Source organism: Daphnia magna, linkage group LG3 (assembly GCF_020631705.1).
Source record: "Daphnia magna isolate NIES linkage group LG3, ASM2063170v1.1, whole genome shotgun sequence".
In the NCBI taxonomy this organism is placed as follows: Eukaryota; Metazoa; Arthropoda; class Branchiopoda; order Diplostraca; family Daphniidae; genus Daphnia; species Daphnia magna.
This window is the reverse complement of record NC_059184.1, coordinates 9,723,017-9,742,052: the sequence shown is the minus strand read 5'-3', so window position 1 is coordinate 9,742,052 and position 19,036 is coordinate 9,723,017. Positions and strand designations below refer to the sequence as shown.

The 19,036-nt window shown below is 35.9% G+C and overlaps 4 protein-coding genes and 4 long non-coding RNA genes across 8 annotated transcripts; 2 read left to right on the top strand and 6 right to left on the bottom strand.

The window, feature by feature from the left end:
* Window positions 1–888: 888 nt before the first annotated feature.
* Window positions 889–2,225, bottom strand: LOC116919413 (putative lipoyltransferase 2, mitochondrial). The gene is made up of 4 exons (XM_032925394.2): window positions 2,047–2,225; window positions 1,695–1,984; window positions 1,344–1,637; window positions 889–1,285 (listed from the first exon to the last, which is right to left on the bottom strand). Exons 2-4 carry the CDS (start codon window positions 1,876–1,878, stop codon window positions 954–956), a joined length of 810 nt encoding a protein of 269 aa, XP_032781285.2. The 5' UTR covers window positions 1,879–1,984; window positions 2,047–2,225; the 3' UTR covers window positions 889–953.
* A 310-nt stretch (window positions 2,226–2,535) lies between these two features.
* Window positions 2,536–3,203, bottom strand: LOC123470340. Its single transcript, XR_006643986.1, has 2 exons — window positions 2,915–3,203; window positions 2,536–2,847 (listed from the first exon to the last, which is right to left on the bottom strand). It is a non-coding gene; the product is annotated as an uncharacterized LOC123470340 (long non-coding RNA).
* A 1,081-nt stretch (window positions 3,204–4,284) lies between these two features.
* LOC123470339 lies at window positions 4,285–5,219 on the bottom strand. The gene is made up of 2 exons (XM_045170531.1): window positions 5,070–5,219; window positions 4,285–5,000 (listed from the first exon to the last, which is right to left on the bottom strand). The coding sequence occupies exons 1-2, from the start codon at window positions 5,213–5,215 to the stop codon at window positions 4,766–4,768; spliced, it is 381 nt and encodes a 126-aa protein (XP_045026466.1). The 5' UTR covers window positions 5,216–5,219; the 3' UTR covers window positions 4,285–4,765.
* An 812-nt stretch (window positions 5,220–6,031) lies between these two features.
* Window positions 6,032–10,693, top strand: LOC116919408. Its single transcript, XM_045171202.1, has 12 exons — window positions 6,032–6,138; window positions 6,399–6,508; window positions 6,625–6,873; window positions 6,929–7,115; window positions 7,175–7,245; window positions 7,404–7,698; window positions 7,761–7,873; window positions 7,949–8,040; window positions 9,241–9,263; window positions 9,922–10,037; window positions 10,256–10,404; window positions 10,481–10,693. The coding sequence occupies exons 1-12, from the start codon at window positions 6,032–6,034 to the stop codon at window positions 10,691–10,693; spliced, it is 1,725 nt and encodes a 574-aa protein (XP_045027137.1).
* A 1,414-nt stretch (window positions 10,694–12,107) lies between these two features.
* Window positions 12,108–13,294, bottom strand: LOC116922385. The gene is made up of 4 exons (XR_006644213.1): window positions 13,139–13,294; window positions 12,878–13,055; window positions 12,744–12,809; window positions 12,108–12,650 (listed from the first exon to the last, which is right to left on the bottom strand). It is a non-coding gene; the product is annotated as an uncharacterized LOC116922385 (long non-coding RNA).
* A 140-nt stretch (window positions 13,295–13,434) lies between these two features.
* LOC116935323 lies at window positions 13,435–15,024 on the top strand. Its single transcript, XR_006644214.1, has 6 exons — window positions 13,435–13,913; window positions 13,970–14,128; window positions 14,185–14,214; window positions 14,293–14,360; window positions 14,416–14,590; window positions 14,666–15,024. It is a non-coding gene; the product is annotated as an uncharacterized LOC116935323 (long non-coding RNA).
* Window positions 15,025–16,078: 1,054 nt separating this feature from the next.
* On the bottom strand, window positions 16,079–16,915 carry LOC123470651. Its single transcript, XM_045171201.1, has 3 exons — window positions 16,879–16,915; window positions 16,434–16,820; window positions 16,079–16,367 (listed from the first exon to the last, which is right to left on the bottom strand). Exons 1-3 carry the CDS (start codon window positions 16,913–16,915, stop codon window positions 16,129–16,131), a joined length of 663 nt encoding a protein of 220 aa, XP_045027136.1. The 3' UTR covers window positions 16,079–16,128.
* Window positions 16,916–17,056: 141 nt separating this feature from the next.
* On the bottom strand, window positions 17,057–18,226 carry LOC116935384. Its single transcript, XR_006644188.1, has 3 exons — window positions 17,921–18,226; window positions 17,691–17,860; window positions 17,057–17,628 (listed from the first exon to the last, which is right to left on the bottom strand). It is a non-coding gene; the product is annotated as an uncharacterized LOC116935384 (long non-coding RNA).
* Window positions 18,227–19,036: the final 810 nt, after the last annotated feature.

Here is a 19,036-nt window from a genome sequence, read left to right as displayed (position 1 = left end):
AAAACGCGGTTTTAACACCGCGCTTATGGGGGAAAAAGCTCATCGAAGCCTAGGAGGCCGGTCGTCTACAGGGGTGATAGGGCAAAACACCTTTTTTTTATTTTTAGAATTTTTTTATTACCAGTTCGTGTGCTATTAAATTAAATCCGCTAGGGCTCCTTTTCATTCCCGATATTTTGGGACCAAAGTTAAAATGACGGTGCAATTTGGAAATTCTTTACTTATGTTTTAAATTCACCTTATTTTGAAAAATTGCGCCGTTTGCCGCTGATCGGTTGTGACCCAGGTAGGTAGTTTTCAAGCGGTTCGGTTTGGTTCATAATACCCGGTGAAACCAATACAGTAGACCCGGCACCATCTTGAAAAAATGGCGGATGCGTGGCGCCAATTTACAAAACCATGAAAAATACGATGAATTACCCGAATTTTAAGTTTAAATGAAATTTATAAGCAAAAATCGGGCAGGTGGGTAATCGGGTCAGAAAGCAGTGTAATCGGGGTAATAAACCAGGTTTTTGGAAGCGATTAGCTTCTTTCCCTTGCACCGGTTTTACCCGGAAGTCGACCCAAATATCAATATGCAGGAAAAAAGGCCCCCCCCCCCATACCCGATAGAACCTCACCGAAAACTGAAACGAACTGACTGATCGGCCAAAAAGCTACCCGATCGACGCGGGGCCGAGCCCTACCTACCACCTTTCTGTGTACCCCATGAAAGACGGTAGGATTCACCCCGACGACCGATATCAAGTTGCTATATGATTTTCTTTTCAATTACTTTTTTATCTCTTCAGCTGGCTGGAACTTCTTAAATTAATTAATAACAAAATAAAAAAAAACAATTGCATAAAAACTGCGCAAATTAAATAATAAAAAGTAGACATCAAAAACTCATAATTTTTTATTGAATGAATTTTCCAATTTCTTGGTTTCTCTCTAAAATTTTTCTCATTCTATGAGTATTGTTTTGAAATAAAAGCCTTATTTTTCAATAACTGCTCCTCTGTTGCACTGCTGATTAACCTTTCTTTTTTAAGATGATTAACTATGTCTTCACGAACTTTGAAAGGTAGCATTTTAATTTGGCATTCAAACTCATGTGAAAAGGATTCCAGGAAAGGATTTATCACATTAGCAATAGTTAATTGCTTTCCAGATACTTGGGATAGGGATGTGACTCCTTTGTCAGGTATCCCACAAGGCACTATGTGTGAAAACCATGTAAGGTCATTATTCACATTCAATGCTAGACCATGTGTGGTAATATACCGGCTGCCATGCACTCCTATAAAGAAGTCAACATTTTCAAATTGTTTAGAAACTTCATACAAAAAATTTTATACCAATGGCACACAACTTTTCATTTTTGACCCATACTCCAGTGTTTGAAGATCGACCAGCTTCTACACCAAATGACTTACACAGTTGTATAATGGTTTCTTCCAACTTGCAAATATACCACTTCATGCTTTTATTGAAGTTTTTTAGGTTCAGTACAGGGTAAACAACAAGCTGACCAGGTCCATGGAATGTAGTTAGCCCTCCCCGATTGGTTCTGTAAAATTCAGCACCTAGAGCCTTCAATTTTTTTCCTTCTGATTCAACATCATTTGATGTTCTTATACCAGTAGTATAAACTGTACACCAAACACTAGAATATAAATTATCATGAGCAATGTCATTTCAAGTTTTACCTGGTGCATGTTCCACTATTAGTATTGTTCCATCATTCGACTGTCCTTCGTTTAAACTATTAGCCATACCGTGGAGGTTAGCCAAGTATTTTTGGATACGGTACGCTGTTTGATACTGAAGAAACCCAACAAACCATACACTCACAGATCTGTGAAAATTTTGGCTTGGAGGAGGTATCTTCATGATTATGTAGGTGACAGACAACTAGATAACGTGAACCCACATTCGCGAACTGGTTTCAAAGAACTTTAAATAAATTATAAAATATAAATGGAGTAACTCCTGCCATCTAGTTAAAAAAAAGACCATGTCGACAAGTCTTTCAGTAATAACGTACAGATTTGATTCCACCTTTCTTTTTCTCAAATTTCCAGAGAATTCTTGAAACGAAATGTCTTGTATATATTATGTATATATTGAGGGGATACTGTATCGAGTCAACCGATATTTCAATATTCAGGAGGGAATATATTGACAGGAGCGAAGTGTCGCACTGGGGTACGTAACGCCGACTTACCAAGGAGATGTATCATCGGTGGTACCGATATCTCTCCACCATACTTCGGTTTTTTTTTTTTCAGAATACTTTTCAGACATGTGCAGCAGATAACAACACAGATCTTGACTAGAAATAAAAGTACCTGCTGAAATTTTCTATCACATTTTAATTCAAGTCAACACATAAATAAGGTTAACTTTTGTCTATAAAATGACCCATTCCTGTTATATGAGGATCTTTTAGCATTTCCAGTTTCTTATACCCTTTTCTCAGCATAAACTCAATCCGTAAGGTATCACTTCTGGAGATTGATGCATGTTGACGAAATTCTTGCTTTATTGTTTGTTCAAATCCAGGTTTTCCTTTTGCTGCAAATAAGAATTTTCGATACAGCTGCAACACCTCTTTTTGTAAACGACTCCTTCCGATCATGTTGTGTGTTATAATGAAAATAACTGTCTAATCAATATCCAGAGCTTGGAGATAGGAAAGGTGGAAAATCCAAATAACTGGCTAATAATAAATATCCAAGGCTTGGGGATAGCGAAGGTGGTAATCCAGCAATTAGATAAAGCTAAAAGAAACTTCTTACAAACCTTTGGCACCACCAAACGTCTCCCTATTTACAGATCTCTCATAGACAAGACCAAACTCTAAACAGAAACAATGAAACTTCATTTTTACTGATGGCTAATTAAAATGATCAGAAATAAAACAAACCAGATAAATGTTAGTGTTGGGGATACCGATACCGATACAGCGATGTATCTATAATTCAACAAGGTCTCTGTACTCTCTGAGACGGCGTCTTAACCATAGACTACGAAGTAAAGACGGCGATCGGCTCCATAAGCCCGAGAGGAATCGTCGGAAGCGATGCTTCTGCATGCCGGTAGGGGTCAGGCCGTACCGGTTAACAAGGCAATTTAGTCGTTCCCCGTTTCCCTACTGATTACGTGCTTCACACACACGCATTTTCGGGTATATGGAATTCATATTGATTTTTCTACTTTACACCATGATTTTGCATAGCCCTTCCCCGTGTCCCTTGAATTTTTGCTCAATTTTACTTACAAGTTCGGGTGTAGAAAAAATTAATTTTATGTGACCCCCTTTTCCCTTGAATATATTTCGTTTTAAAGAAATCGTGAAACACTGGTTGTTGTTTTTTTCGATTTCAACAGAAGGTAGTAGGCGCGAGCTACAAACTACACTCATTTGATACAACTAATTTCGCCGTTTGTATCTGCCCTATATTAATATTTTAGTATATGAAATAAATAAAAAGACATAAAAATTTAAAAATATGTTCAAGATGTATGTATTATTCAGTGACTGACAACCTTTTAAACACTGACTTCTGATCACTCAAGAATCGAATTATCACATATATTTATCATTTATCGCCTAGCGAGATTCATAACCAAAATTAATTAAATACCTTTTGTTTTATTTTGAACACCACAGAACAACATAATCCTTGAAAAACCACAACGTAAACAATGTAAATGACGCCTACAAATTCACAACAGTGTTTCAAGATTTCATTTAAAAATCCAAATATTCATGAGAAACGATGGTCACATAAAACTTTTTTTTCTACACCCGAATTTGCAAGTAAAATTAAGCAAAAATTCAAGAGACACGTGGAAGGGCTATATAAAATTATAGTATAAAATATAAAAATCAATATGAATTCCATATACCCGAAAATGCGTGTGTGTGAAGCACGTAATCAGTAGGGAAACGGGGAACGACTAAATTGCCTTGTTAACCGGTACGGCCTGACCCCTACCGGCATGCAGAAGCATCGCCTGTGGAGGGTTATAGGGGAGTTCAGTCTTTACCTTGTAGTCTATGTCTTAACGTGCAGACGATAAATACGCCAATGTTAAAGCACGATGTACCAGGAGAGGTGGGCAAACGCGAGAGGAAAGAACTGTGCCCAGTTTCAGTTCTTATTCTCACTTCTGCCGCTAGGTTCTCTAGTGTTAGTGGCCCTCAAATCTGGCGCCAAGTTTAACCATTATGGATAAAGCATCGTGGTTTAAGGGTGTTTTAGTTCAGTAACAATAAAATTAACACAATGCTAGTTTCTAATAACGTAAAATCAATTACAATTTATTTATTTTTTTCAGAATAATTGTTAATTCTTGTTTGTTTTTATCACTTTTGAAATGTAAAAAAAAAATGCAATAAAAATTACGATATTGATCACAATTTGGACAGTTTTCTTGACTTGTGTCGCATACTCGACTTTTTGGTCTCATCCATCTCATTTTTTTTCAACTTAGCTTGAAAGCGAAAACGAAGGACAATGTATTCATAGACTAGAAATGGAATCGTCACACGTTGATGTGTTTCGCAGCAAACAGAGTAGAAGCTGAATTTTGACACTTTTTCAATAACCGACTCAAAAGAATCCCTGATATAGCTGTCATTTCCATCGAAATGTTTAATCAGTAAATTCTCCACACAAGAAATTAAAAAAAAAAATTCTGTGTAACCTTTTTTAGCCCACCCTTATGGCATCATCTCTCAATTTCCAGCTACTCAATAGGGCACCACCATTTACAGAGTTCTTGATGATGAATTCTTCTTTAAAATGTCTAGAATACACATGATCTTTTCTAGAAAATTTTCTGTCACTTCTTTCCAATTTTTTACCCCAGAAAATGAATTGCCTTTCTTCTTTGGGTGGTTTAAATACCTTAGCATCATTTTCTTTGGCTGATTTGTGTCCCGTAGAACATCCAACCACGAAGCATTTAACCATTCCGCAACACAATTTATCAAAAACACATTACTACCCTAAGTTAAAGAACGAAATGATCAAATGAAACAACGAAATGGAATCTACTATCGACAAGATGGCAGACGCTTTACTTTTGATAATTCGCGCCAAATCTGAGGGCCACTAACACTAGAGAACCTAGCGGCAGAAGTGAGAACAATTACCGAAAGTTGGCACAGTTTTAAGCGAGGAAGCCCTACTGCGTTTGCCCACCTCTCCTGGTACATCGTGGTTAAAGGATACAACACAGTCTTCATCTGTGCACTGAAACAGATCCGTTTAGATTGTCGGTCGAAAACGGATCCTGCAAGTGGTGGGGAACGGAGTTGTTTCCGATCACTCTGCGTACGGCTCATTCTGATTCGTTTCCGTTCACGGGTTTTTTAAATTTCTAACTTGCCGAATATACAAACGGTTTAATATCCGTTCACTGATTTTTTTAAATGACAGAATATTTAGCGTCAAATTCAGATTTCAAGTAAAAACTAAAAAAACAAAAATGACAAAACAGGAAAATTTTCTAAAATCCTTAAAACATGAGTTATACATTAAAAAACAAAAGAAATACAAAGTTGAGAAGTACAAAAAAACGGTAAGTGTTTTACCTAAAATTAAATGTCCTTCTGGCAAAATTAGCTAAAAAAAACTGAAAAGCAAACATCGCTTCACATCAAATAACGCTGATGGTAAGTACGCCTAATTTCCCCATGTTCGATTAATTTTATATTGTTTATAATTTGTTGATTCAGATGTAGAAGATATTGAGAAAAGTGAAGCTTCCACTGAAGACTTTGAAACACTTATTCGTGGTTGTAACCCAGCAGAGGAAGACATTGGTAATTTTGAAGCAACTGCAACTAATCATGACGGTATGAAATACTAAAGACCAGTCAATCAAATAATGTAAGTTAAATCTAAAAACTTGTATTTGAATAGAGTCAGCTGTTCCTCTTGAGCTATACTTAAATAGGCTTCAAAGTGATTTTGAGATATCCGACAGTGAATTTCAAAATACTGACAGTATGCAAGATAATGAAGATAAAATGAAGAAACATGCTAAGCGAATGGGCCAGATTGCTGAAGACTGGGACGAGCACTGGGAAAGAGTTGTGGAAGTTCATATTGGGAGCTATGCTACACTTCCATCGCTGTGTTGGAATTGCAAAACTTCCCTGACATCTTGTTATATTCGCTGCCTTTGCTGTGTGAAAACTTTTTGCCCAGAATGTGACAGCCAATTTCATTTGTGGAATGCATTTCACCAACGTCAACTATTGTTCAATGCTGAATTGATAAAATTGAGATCCAGGGATTTTTGGGATCAAAATTTATCTGTTGTTGTTGAAAGAGGTAAAAATAACATACTTTTTTGAAAAATGAAATGCTAATTTTTATTCAAAATTATTTTAGATGTTGCCGTTCCGTGCTTCATTCCTCCTCGCTGCAAATCCTGTCGAAGGTTGAATACATTGGTTACAGAGCCAAAAAAAATAAATTTATGATAGTTATCACGCTTTTAGGTAAGTAAAATGTATAAAATATATTTTCTCTGATTGAACTTGGGAGGCAGATATTAATTTGTAAGGAATCAAACGTGTTTTTTATTCTTTAAAGGTTTTATTTATTTAATTCACAGGTAGATTTGACTTAAACGCAACATCTTTTAAATGCAGTCACCCTGCTTGTGGAATAACCGAGGAGGCATCTGTGCGGAACTATGTCGAGTCTGGATATTGGCCCGGATCCCCAACAAGAACCTGCACTCTCTTCACACAAACCTACATGACTCATTGGTTTCATACAAAACATCAAATTCCGTCAACAGCTGCCATGAAATACATGGAGGTATCAGGAAAAATGTCCTCCGAAGGCGGTAGGGTAAGTAATAAATTCAAATTAATATCTTAAAAGCAGTGTACTTATAAAATCATAATTTGCCTTTCAGAATCCGGTTATATACCCTATAATGTTTAGAACAGCCAGCAGCCAGTTTTCCTACATTAACCACATGATTGACGTTGACATAAAGCAAGATGAGAAAATGCGATGTAAAGCATGCGTTTTACCTTGCATGTATAGTCACTTCGACGTGATCTTTAAACTTTATCGCTATAAAGCAGCTAGGAGGTAAGGAAATAATATATAAAAATCTTATCAATGTCTGTTAGTAAATTTTTATTATTTAGTGGCCATTTCAAGTCTCTATATGGGGATTCTGTAATCGTGAGTGACGAAAAAATCGAAGTGCATGTCGCCGAGATTAATAAATTAAAACCTCAGGTCAGTTGCATTTATTTATTTTTGATGTCAGTTATACAGCTAATACCTTTATTATTATACAGAAAGGTTATGACAACTGCGGCAACTCGACATATAAGGCAGGAAAAGAAACTACGTCGCGTCACCGCACCCAGTATGAAACTGGACTCGGTAGTGCTTGTTGTCGGCACGGAGTTGTTTTGGTTGCCGCAAATTTAAAAACGGGAGAAAATTATCGCATTGTTCATTTTTTCCAACATTTCCTTTGGACCATTGGCTACATCTACTTCTGCTACGATGTGATCTGCAACTATGAGAAATTTTTGAAAGATCTCATAAAAGTTTCAGAAGGGCATCTGCTACATGGAGAATGGGCGCGCATGAGCAAAGAAATGGTTGGTTTTCTTTCTGTTCTCCACGGTAGAACACACACATGGGATTGCCAGGTAATCATAGTAAAAAATTTATAACCATTTTTTATTTATCAATAATTAATTTAATATGTATAGGTGATAACAATGGCAGATGGCGTGAATGGGCTTGCGCGTCTCTTGGCGAGGAGCAAGAGCAAGTTTTTGCTCGTTTTGCCAAGTACGGATTAGTCACAAAGCACATGAGCCCTGCATGTGAGTAACATAAGCAGAACTTCAAAAATTACAATCAGCTTTTGATCACACCATTATGGTATTTTGTTTTTCTAGCTCGTAATGATCATCTTTCAGAAATGATTGAAAATCATAATAAGGAAAAAGATGACGGAATGGACTATGCTCTTGCTAAAAGGGCAAAGAAGGTTTGGCATTCATAATATTTTAACTGATTTTTATTCAAAGCATACTGTCTCAAATGAAACTTCTTACTAGGCAAGTATTAAACAAAATGCAACACAAAAAAAACTAGATGTGCTATTATCACAGCGAGGTTTGAAAGAGACGGATCTTCCAGGAATCCTGACGAAATTGCAGCAACTTGCATATGAAAAAAGAAACAGTACGTACTAAAGAATAATTTTTTGTTTGCTCTCTTTTTAAATAACACCAATAATTTTTAGATGACACCGTCACTGAAGATTTCAAGTCTCCACACAAAGAAAACTTGATTGAGAGCGAAACAGTTGGAACCAATGAAAAAAAAGAAGGAAAGGAAATTACCGAATTCTTTCAAAGCCGATCTTGAAGGCCATTTCATGACAGCTGCGTGGGCACGTAAAATCATGAATAAATATGGAGGTAAAATTTAATTAGTGTAAAAAAAATTCGATATATCATATCATTTTTTGCTTCCGTTCATAGATACCACTTCGGTACGAGATAAATTCCGTTTTAAATTGCAAGAAGCAAACGCAAGAGCTGCTGCTCTAATAAAATTGATTAATGAACAGTCCAACTTCAACATTACTCAAGAATCGTATGGGAATGGATCGTTTCCTTGGAACGAAACTGCAGAAAGTATATTGATTTAAGGGGTCTGTAACATCTTATTTTATTCTATATTCGTTTTGTTTTTTTAGTAAATTTTACGTCAAATTACTCTTTGATTGATGCATGGATGATGTCTAAACGCTGGAAAGAAGAAGGGCACTTCCCTAGCAAGACAAGTTTTCTCTAATCCAATAACGATTAATACAGGGTTGTAGATCTTTTTATGCTGATCATTTTTAATATAGGTTTTAGGGTGTGCAAATGAGCGGGAGTGTCCGTAAAACGTGTACAAAGTTTCAAGTTTTACGGAACTGACGCGCTGCCCAAGCCGGCCAGAAGAAGGGTCGGAAGGGGGGGATTGCGCGTACCCATGGGAGAGGGGACAGTGAAGGGGGGTTTACCTGAGCCACACCATACGGCCCCATGTTTTCCCTGTACCTCGCATATTAACGGTGGTGGAATGGTTAGCCGGTTAGCCGGTGATGCGAAATGTCCGAGGTTCGAATCTACATCAAGTCGGTTAGGAAATCTAAGTTTTTTGAAAAATTGAAATTGTTAAAAATATTCCGTAGTTGATGGAAGTTGAAGATCGGTGGTAAATCTTCACGACCGTGACAAGATCGTGATGACTGTGGAGAGGACAAGGGGAGATAGAGATAGAAACAACCCAGAGCTTCCAAATGAGTATAATGTCACATTTTTTAAATATACCTAACAGAAAGAAAGCTTTCGGATTCACTCGGCATCCCAAAAGGAGATCATCGTTCGATCTTTTCAGCTTATGATTTGCTCGGCGAAAAACAGAAGAAGGATTATAGTTGGACTTAGACTCTGTAAGTCCAGTCATAATCCGCGTAATCCATGATGTCATCAAGTTATAATCTTAATGTATTTAACATAACACCCCTTTCACACTCCCCTCTCCCCCGGGAGCTTTTGGCACGTGCAGTCCCCCGTCCCCTTAATAGTGAGTCATCAACAAAGAAGTTGAGGTACACTTTTACAATGTGACAATATACTCATTTTGTAGCTTAGGTTCATCTGTGTCTTCTTCTCTTTTCCCGTCATGACTCATCACGATCCTGCTCGCGTTCGTGAACCATTAGTATTTACCACTGATCCTCAACTTCCATCGAGACCAGACACTTTTTAAGACTTGCTAACATGTCGACAAAAATATTTACTGATATTGAAAAATTTGATGATGTAGTATTTTCCAAATTTCAATTAATTTTTCTGAAATATCCATCTAGTCTTCACCGAGATTCGAACCTCGGATCTTTCGCATCACCTGCTAACCGGCTAACCATTACACCACCGTTATCATGCGAGGCAAAGGGAAAACATGGGGCCGTATGGTGTGGCTCAGGTAAACCCCCCTTCACTGTCCCCTCTCCCATGGGTACGCGCAATCCCCCCCTTCCGACCCTTCTTCTGGCCGGCTTGGGCAGCGCGTCAGTTCCGTAAAACTTGAAACTTTGTACGCGTTTTACGGACACTCCCGCTCATTTGCACACCCTAAACCCTATATTAAAAATGATCAGCATAAAAAGATCTACAACCCTGTATCAATCGTTTTTGGATTAGAGAAAACTTGTCTTGCTAGGGAAGAGAAAGTCATACAGACTAAATATGAAATGAAAAACTATCTAGAATCTTTAGCGAAAATCCATTCCAGGCTTAAAGAAGACAAAGAAATACATACTGCAATAATTCAGAGCTGGCAGGAATCACAAGTAAACCAGGTTGGGAAAACGTAATTTTTAAGACAGAGTCATGAAATATAAGAAAAATATACACTTAAATATTTAGGTTACACTGTACCCGAAATCAATTCAGACTTACAGAGGTAAGCTTGTTTTGATCAACACAGAACTTCAACGACTGAAATTAAAAGTGGCCAGAGCAGTAGCCTTGTTCAGGAGTTACACTTACGGAGATGAGGCAAAAAAGGATTCCGACTTTGACTCCGAAAATTATTCCGATTCCGACACTGACTCCAACAGTACTGAAAAAGATTATTAGTCTATTTACTTTACTTTTAATCATGTCCCTAATAGTAAATAAACTTTTAAATAAAAAAAACTACGATTTTAAATCTATTGTATTTTGGCATTACAAAAAAATTACAATGAGGAACAATAAGCTTCTTGGTTAGTTTTTAGTTGTACATGAATGCAATTTAAAGTGGCGCGTAAAAATGATGGCCGCCTTCATGCTCGTTGATGATTGGTCCATTTCTGTTTGGATATATTTGAAGTAAAACTATGTTTCAGATCGTCGTTCTTGTAGGAATTGTGTTCTTCGTGCAAAGAGGATTACAAAAATTATAATATAAATAAGTTTATGTGAAGAAAACTACTCAAACGACGGGATACAAGTTGAGTGTACGCCCCCCCCCTCTCCCGAAAAGTGTGAAAAATTGAATAATTAATAACAGCCGAACTGTAAGTCGGAAAATGTTAGATTTTACGGCAATCGAAAGATCTTGCCAAGAGCTTTCGATTTCAGTAAAATTTAAAGCAAAATATTAAAAATAAAAAAAATCGTTGAAGGAAAAATAAATCTTAGTTTTATCGCTCTGGCACAATACTGGACCTTGGCGATAAAACGAAAAAAATTTTATCATTCTACGATTTTTGTTATTTTAAGTATTTTGCTTCAAATTTTACTGAAATCGAAAGCTCTTGGCAAGATCTTTCGATTGCCGTAAAATCTAACATTTTCCGACTTACAGTTCGGCCATCGACTTGCAGTTAGAACATTTCATATTTGAATTAACGTACCGATTATTTTTATTAGCCCTGCATATTTATTTTCCTTTTTGCATGTATTTCAGATTTAAATATTTTGCTGTTACTCGTTTGTAAAATAAAAGTAATGCTGAATAAACCAATGAATCCTTCCATTTCAATTATGAACGGTTTTATTTTCTTAAATCAGTATATCACACTTGTAAATTTGGGGGTGGGTGGGTGGTATGACGGTTTTTCCCTAGAGACATATTTAGAGAGAAGGGGGAATCGGTGAACCACACGGAGGCTGAGATATTGTATGCAGTTCTTTTGAATACATGCTTGTTTATGGGACCTCGTGCTATTTGGATTTGTGATTCGGCCATTCGGGAACTCTTCGTGATTTTAATCTGTGGTTTAAAAAAGTGCAAACAAATAATTTCTTTATAGTGCATTGTGCGTAACATTTTAAAAATTGCTTTCTCGTTTGTGATTTTCATGTGCGGTGTGTGGTGTGGTTGCCACTTCACGATTTTTCATTGTTATTTCAATGCTATCCGTATTAAATTGTGAAAAATATTTCCTAATTGTGCAATAAGAATTGTGAATTTTGACCAATTTGCTTCATTTTTATTTAACCGTATTTTACTTTTGGTCTGAGTTCTCATAAGATAAAGAAATGCAATGTGTTAAATCAGAAAAAAAACAATAAACAGTCAAGAATTTATATCGTTTTTCACTTCTTTGTATTTGTAGTTTAATTTTTAATTTCCATATTTTCCCGACTCTACTTCCATACTTTAGGATATGTTGTTCCGGGATTTCAGGATTTGTAGCGCCACCTACTCCCGTAACGTATTCCATAGTTTTCGGTTGATCTTCCAGAGTTTAGGTTCTGATTTCCAGACTTTCGGACAGCCAGCGCCACCTAGCGTATTCCATAGTTTTCGGTCGAATTCCAGATTTTATACTTCCATTTTGGAAGTTCCAATTCCATAGTTTAGTAACACCCTCAGTTGAATGATGTTGAATTGAGCCTGGAATTGAGAGATCTGGAACAGATACACCAGAATGACGAGGTGGAGCTGAGCTAGGAGAACAGCCACCTAAAACAGCCACAACAGTTGCATGAGGCCTGGTTGTATTAGCAGTAGAAGCAGGGTTTTCTGAAACTACCACAGGAGTTTGATGAGATTGCACTGAGCCTGTGGCAACAACAGAGTCCATGTTGATTTAGGGATCTGGAACTGATTCAGCAGAATGATAATGTAGAACTAAGCCACTAGAGTAAGGTCTACATCGTACAGCTAAAACATTTTTATCAAGCTTGGTTTTGTTACCATTAGAAGTGTGGTGTCTGAGAACGGAAATTTCCTCTTCTTTGTCTGTGCCAGATTTTCTATTCACTGGAATGAAACAAGCGATGAGTTTGAAATACCTTGTTGTAATAATTAATTATAAATTGAGACTTCACATTGGAACTGGACTGCTGCTGCCTTAAACTCATCCCGTGCAAGTTTCATGCAGGGTTTTTTTTAAACTGCAATGGCAAAGTCACCTAACTTTTGTACGTTAATCGCACTTTCATGATTGTTGGGAAAATGCATGAAAATGATAAAGCTGGCATAGTGTTCCTTAACCATTAATTCCATCTAGAAACATAATTTCTTTTAGTTTGCAACACAGTTAAGAATAAAAATGTATCAGATTTAAGACGTTACTGCTTGAGCATTACCATTTTAATTAGTTTTTGTTTACGCGTTCTTTGTGTTGAAGTTTTGTCAACGTTTGCTACTTTATTAAGTAATTTACTATTTCTAGTTTTACCGGTCATCATGAAAAGAAGAAGAAGAAAAGAAAAAGAAAAAACTAAAAACTAATAAACAACTTGCAGACGAACATTCGAATGATATGGCCGCTTGATGTTAAAAATCGTTGACAGACCTTGAAAAGAATCGATTCTTTGGACGGCCCTATCCTTTAACATTGGCGTATTTATCGTCTGCACGTTAAGACGCCGTCTCAGAGACCTTGTTGCAACTTGATCTCAGCCAACGCGACGAAACGGTAGGACGAATGTGACCATCAATTCGTTGCACCGTTTCGTCGCGTCTTCTAGACACCGCTACGCGTGCTGCCCTCAATGGCACAATTTTAATTCTTTCGCTCTGTCAACAGCAGACGTTTTGGGCGCGAAAAATCATGTAAACAGTATTTTGTGGTATATTTGTGGAAAAGAAATGGAGAAGAATTAAGAAAGGAAAGAAGTGCGGTTTTAAGAAGACGCAACTTGTCTGAAGTGGGTAGAGGAAACGGTTGCAAATTGATGAGCGAAGCGAAAAAACGGAGAAATTATCATTCAGATCAAAGATTTACAGGGCACTCCTTCTTTGAATCTTCCTGTAAGCCCCACTGCTGCTTCCCCCATTCCTTCAAGCTGTCCTCCGCTAAATGCTGATGATACTTGGATTGTCATCTTTAGGAAAGAGATCGATGGGACCACTGTTAAGGTTTAATAGAAGTTAAAGATGCATACATGATTTACTTGAAAAAAATTTTATTTCAGATGAAATTTCCAAAATTCCATGGAAATCGAGTTGGTGGGCTAATCACTATCAACGGAGAAAAGTACTTATGTGCCACCATTTAACAAAAGGGTTCTCAGCAAACTGCATGCTAGAACTTACGTGACCCTATATTATTTCCTCAACTTTTCTAAATTCAGGTACAATGGAATTTTAACTGAAATTGTAGTCTACTTAACGATAATTTATATTTTAGATAAAATTTTTAAAATTCTACAAAATTCGAGTGAGTGGTCTATTCCTATTAACAAGAAAAAAAATGTGTGTTAAACTTACCTGATTCCTTTATGGCTATTTACTCTAGTTCTGCTGTGAATGAGCCTGCGTACTCCAAAAAAGATCATTCCTTTTATCAAGTCTTCTATAATACAGGTAACATTGGATTAAAGATGCGAATATGGCATATATAACAAAGTTTTTATTTTAGATAAATTTCTCAAAATTACACAAAGATTGAAGGAATGGAATATTCACTAAAACTAGAAAAATATTAAGCGGATGTCCAAAGGAAAGGTCCACAATGCACTACAAAAGAAAACTATCTTTGAGTGTTATTGTTGGTATTGATAGTGTTCATCTTGATACGAGGTCAATGTTTTCAAGTGAGTGATCTATTCCTTTTAACAAGAAAAACAATGTGTGATTTAAAAAAAAATAATTCCTTTATGGCACTCTAGTTCTGCTGTGAATGAGCCTGCGTACTAAAAAAAGGATCCTTTCTTTTATCAAGTCTGCTATAATTCAGTTTAGATTGAATCAAATATGCAAATGTGGCATATATAACAAAGCATTTTTTTTTTTAGATAAAATTCAGAAAATTACATAAAGAATCTGGGAATGGAATATTCACTGAGACTAGAAAAATATCAAGCAAAGGTCCAAAAGAAACATCCTTCAATACACTACAAAAGACAACTATCTTTGAGTGTTATTGTTGATATTGATAATGTTGTTGTACATCTTGATATGGCAGTCAATGTTTTTTACTTTTTCAATTGAGACTGTTTTTTTTTCTTCATGTAATGATGTTCAGTTTGCAACAATGAACAATATAAATATGGTTTTCAGAATCACACTTCGTGTAATAAAAGATACGCCAAAAACCTAGGAAAGTCAAACGAGCATCATGTTGCTTCGAAATTTATGAATCTTTTTACGAAAAATAGTTTTAATAAGCTATGCGAGCCAGAGAAATGAATGTTGCCAGAGGAAAAAAATTTAAAACTAATTTACGAAATAAACCAAACAAACAATGAAGCCATTGCTTGGTTTTGATTGGTCCGTTTTGAGCTGGATGCGGCAACTTATAGGGTTGTGCAACGACATTTTCATGGCTAAATTTATGTGGGACATGACAACGAAGGGTGTTTTGTATAACATTTAATGGTTTTAAATAATGAAAAAAAAAACCTTTTTCAACACAATAACATGCTTGAAATATCAAACAATAGTTAAGCAGCAATGAAATTTGTATTTGAATCTTTAACGGCCCCAAACGAAAGTTCCAAAGTTAACCGTTTTTAGCTTTTTTCGTCGCCATGACTAAAACTCCGTTTTTAAAACAAATCTTAAATAATTCGTAACTATTGATGATAAAGGAGGAATCGGTTGTTCTATACGTAAAAAAAAAAAAAAAAAAATCGAGTAATCCATTTCCGAAGAATTGAAAGTTGTATTTCTTAAAACAAAAAAATTGCCAAAAAGTTAATAACAAATTTTTTTCTCGGTGGAAACACGGCAAGATCGAATAAGTAACTGGGGCGGAAAACACGGTGTTAAGACATCGCTTTATTCCTTTTTTTTTCTTTCTCAACTATATAACTTTTTATGACCCTTACTGTGATTATTATTTGATCATTATTGAAATTTTATCTCTTTATTACGGCTTATTTAGTTTATTAATTTTAGGTTTTTTTAGTAGATTTATTTAGTTTCTTCTCTTCTAGCCAATAGATTACCTAAAAGTATAGGTAGCTAAAAATCATGTATATAGTTCTATGACATTTATAGAATATAGTAAACTGATAGCAAAAAAGCTCTAGCCCTATTTATGTTGAAGCCAGAGTTTGAATTTTAAAATAATGGTTCGACGTTGTATTTAAACCTTTCTCGATACATACAAGGCAAATCGTTAAAAAAATTATTCAGACATACTGTCGTCAATATCGTAATGATCGTGTGTATCATTTAATTCTTCTTCGTCGAATATTCGTTCTAAGGCAATGTCTTCCTCTTCATATTCCATTTCCAGCAACGCATCTTCATCAAATTCAAACTCCACGTCAAAGGAAAAAAGGGCATCGTTTAACATCAGTTTTAAACGCTTGATTTCAGCGTTCTTTAGAATGATTTTTCCTTGAGACAGTTTGTTGTGCTCGTCTAAGGTGAAAAAAAAGATATGTTAATTTTTTGCGTTTAAAAACTGGGAAAATTCGCTTAACTAACTTGAAAGTTTTTCGATGTCACTTTCTAAAATCTTTAATCCTTCGCACGTTCTAGAAATGAATGAAACCCTTTCCCGCTTCGTTTGAAATTCTTCTTCTTGGAATCTCTTATGTAGCTCCCATGTGTCAACTAGTTGAAAGTCTTCAGCGACGGATGCTTCGAGACAACAAAAAACGAGCTGTTTAATAATGAATAAACAAAAATATTTTTTTGAAAACAATAAGTTCTCACTGTATCCAGAGGTCTGCCAGGGGAAAATGTCAGATATCCGATGTTCCTCAGTTATGTTCCATTGACTTCTTCCATTGATGAGTTTGATAAGGTCACAGGCTCTTGCTTTTAGATGAGTCAATTTCCTACGAAAAACAGTCATTGCTTTGCAACCATCTGAAAAATATCATACAGAGTAATATTGTTAAGAAATCAATCAAATTATTCTACATACCAGCAAAACGCATCTCCCGCTCACGCAAGTTTCTCATAACCACACAGATACCCTCTAATTCTCTTTGTAAATTCTCCAAAGGCCATTTGTTTGTCAACCTTGGTTATAAAAAAAACGAATGTATAATTTGAGAAGTATGAATAAACGCGAATGAAATTGGTATGTATCTTACCTCCTACAAGTCTCGCTTGAGTTTCGAGTTTTTCTCGTATGCTAGGTAGATCGACTATGGCCAATTTCCGATCGTTTAACATAGTTTCATGCTTTCCATGTAGTTTTGGGATCTGTTTCCTAGCCGTATATAATCGTTTGGTCAGCATATGTACCATCTTCCTTTCCTTTTCAGCATTATGGTAAAGGAATCCCTTGAGATCAAAGATCAAAGGGAAAAAAATTAAAAATTATCACGAAATTCTATCCGCTCCTCAAATTATTTGGCAAACGATCCCTCCACAATGATGTTTGACGAATATTTTACGTCATTTTTACTCATTAAAAGGCAGAGAAATTGGCACTCGTTTTCTCGGGCCATAGTCGCCATCTAATTTAGAATGAAATAATGAATCGTCATTGATACTGAGTGTTAGAGGATAGCTAAATAATTAAATAACAAATTCATGAGTAACTTTGTTCATAATTAGTACTAACCTGATTCTGTAAATTTCTCATTCTGGATCTTTTTGTGCTAGGACCATTTCTCAGTTCTCTCTTTTTCTCTTTATTCCGTTTAGTCCTTTCAGCCATTTGTTCCTGAAAAATAATTTATGGTTATCGTATCAAATATAAATGTACAATACTTGCTTGCTACATACTTTTATGTAATTAGGGAACTTTTGCCCAACCACAATGCTATTTGATTTGTACTTTTGTTGTGAAAGGATCTCTCCAGTTTCAATCACATCATGCTCCATGTCATCATCATAAAATTCATCTTCCATCCTCACATCATTCTCTTCGATCATTCCTAAATGATTTAATTAAACTATCATGACATTTTAGCTGACGGTAACATTTGAAATATCAAGTATTTTTACATACATACCTTTTACGATGATTGAGCTAGTTCCAAAGCTTCAGTTAATTGGTAATAATGTGTTAATGTCTCAACCCACTTAAACAATGCCTTTGAAGTTGATTTTGTTTTGAACGTGTTAAACTTAATGTTTTAACTTGCTTTCCCAATTTTGAATCGCCGGGAAAATTTTTTCAAATCGTTGAAAAAGAGTCTGCTATTGACAGTGCCAAAGATTAAAAATGGTGCCATTGGGGGCAGCACGCGTAGCGGTGTCTAGAAGACGCGACGAAATGGTGCAACGAATTGATGGTCACATTCGTCCTACCGTTTCGTCGCGTTGGCTGAGATCAAGTTGCCTTGTTGCTATAATTTTAGATATTCGATATCGATACGATCCGATTCCGATGTATAGACCAAGATCGGATGCTGAGTTGCCAAGGCTGAATTCCGACCTGCGGTATTTGTCCTCTCGGGCCCTATAGGAGGGAAATGAAAAATAATATATTTAATTAAGTTGTAGTTAGTTTTATTACAAAATCTTTTGGAATCGTGTACTATACCTCTGTGCTGATATAATACAAATAATTTTATCTCCAAAAAAGCTGTTATTTTTCCAGGAAACTTTTTGAAAGGTACTTGTTTACAATGTACCGTAGCAGACGTTAAGTGATTGACTGTGACTAGTGACTGTAGTGTCAATTCTGTCAAACTGTTTTCGTTTTTTATGTCATGAGTAGTGTAGTTTGTGATGTCGGTAATGAGTTATTTGACAAAATTAGTATTTTTAAGTTATCTGATTATGCTAAAGGACTTATTCATAAGGAAACAGAAATTTACTTAGAAAAACGTCTGCTTCTTGTTCTACAGTTGTAATACGGGGAAGGGGGGGGTGGTGTTGTGGAAAGGTAAACAAGTACCTTTCAAAAAGTTTCCTGGAAAAATAACAGCTTTTTTGGAGATAAAATTTTTTGTATTATATCAGCACAGAGGTATAGCACACGATTCCAAAAGATTTTATAATAAAACTAACTACAACTTAATTAAATATATTATTTTTCATTTCCCTCCTATAGGGCCCGAGAGGACAAATACCGCAGGTCGGAATTCAGCCTTGGCAACTCAGCATCCGATCTTGGTCTATCT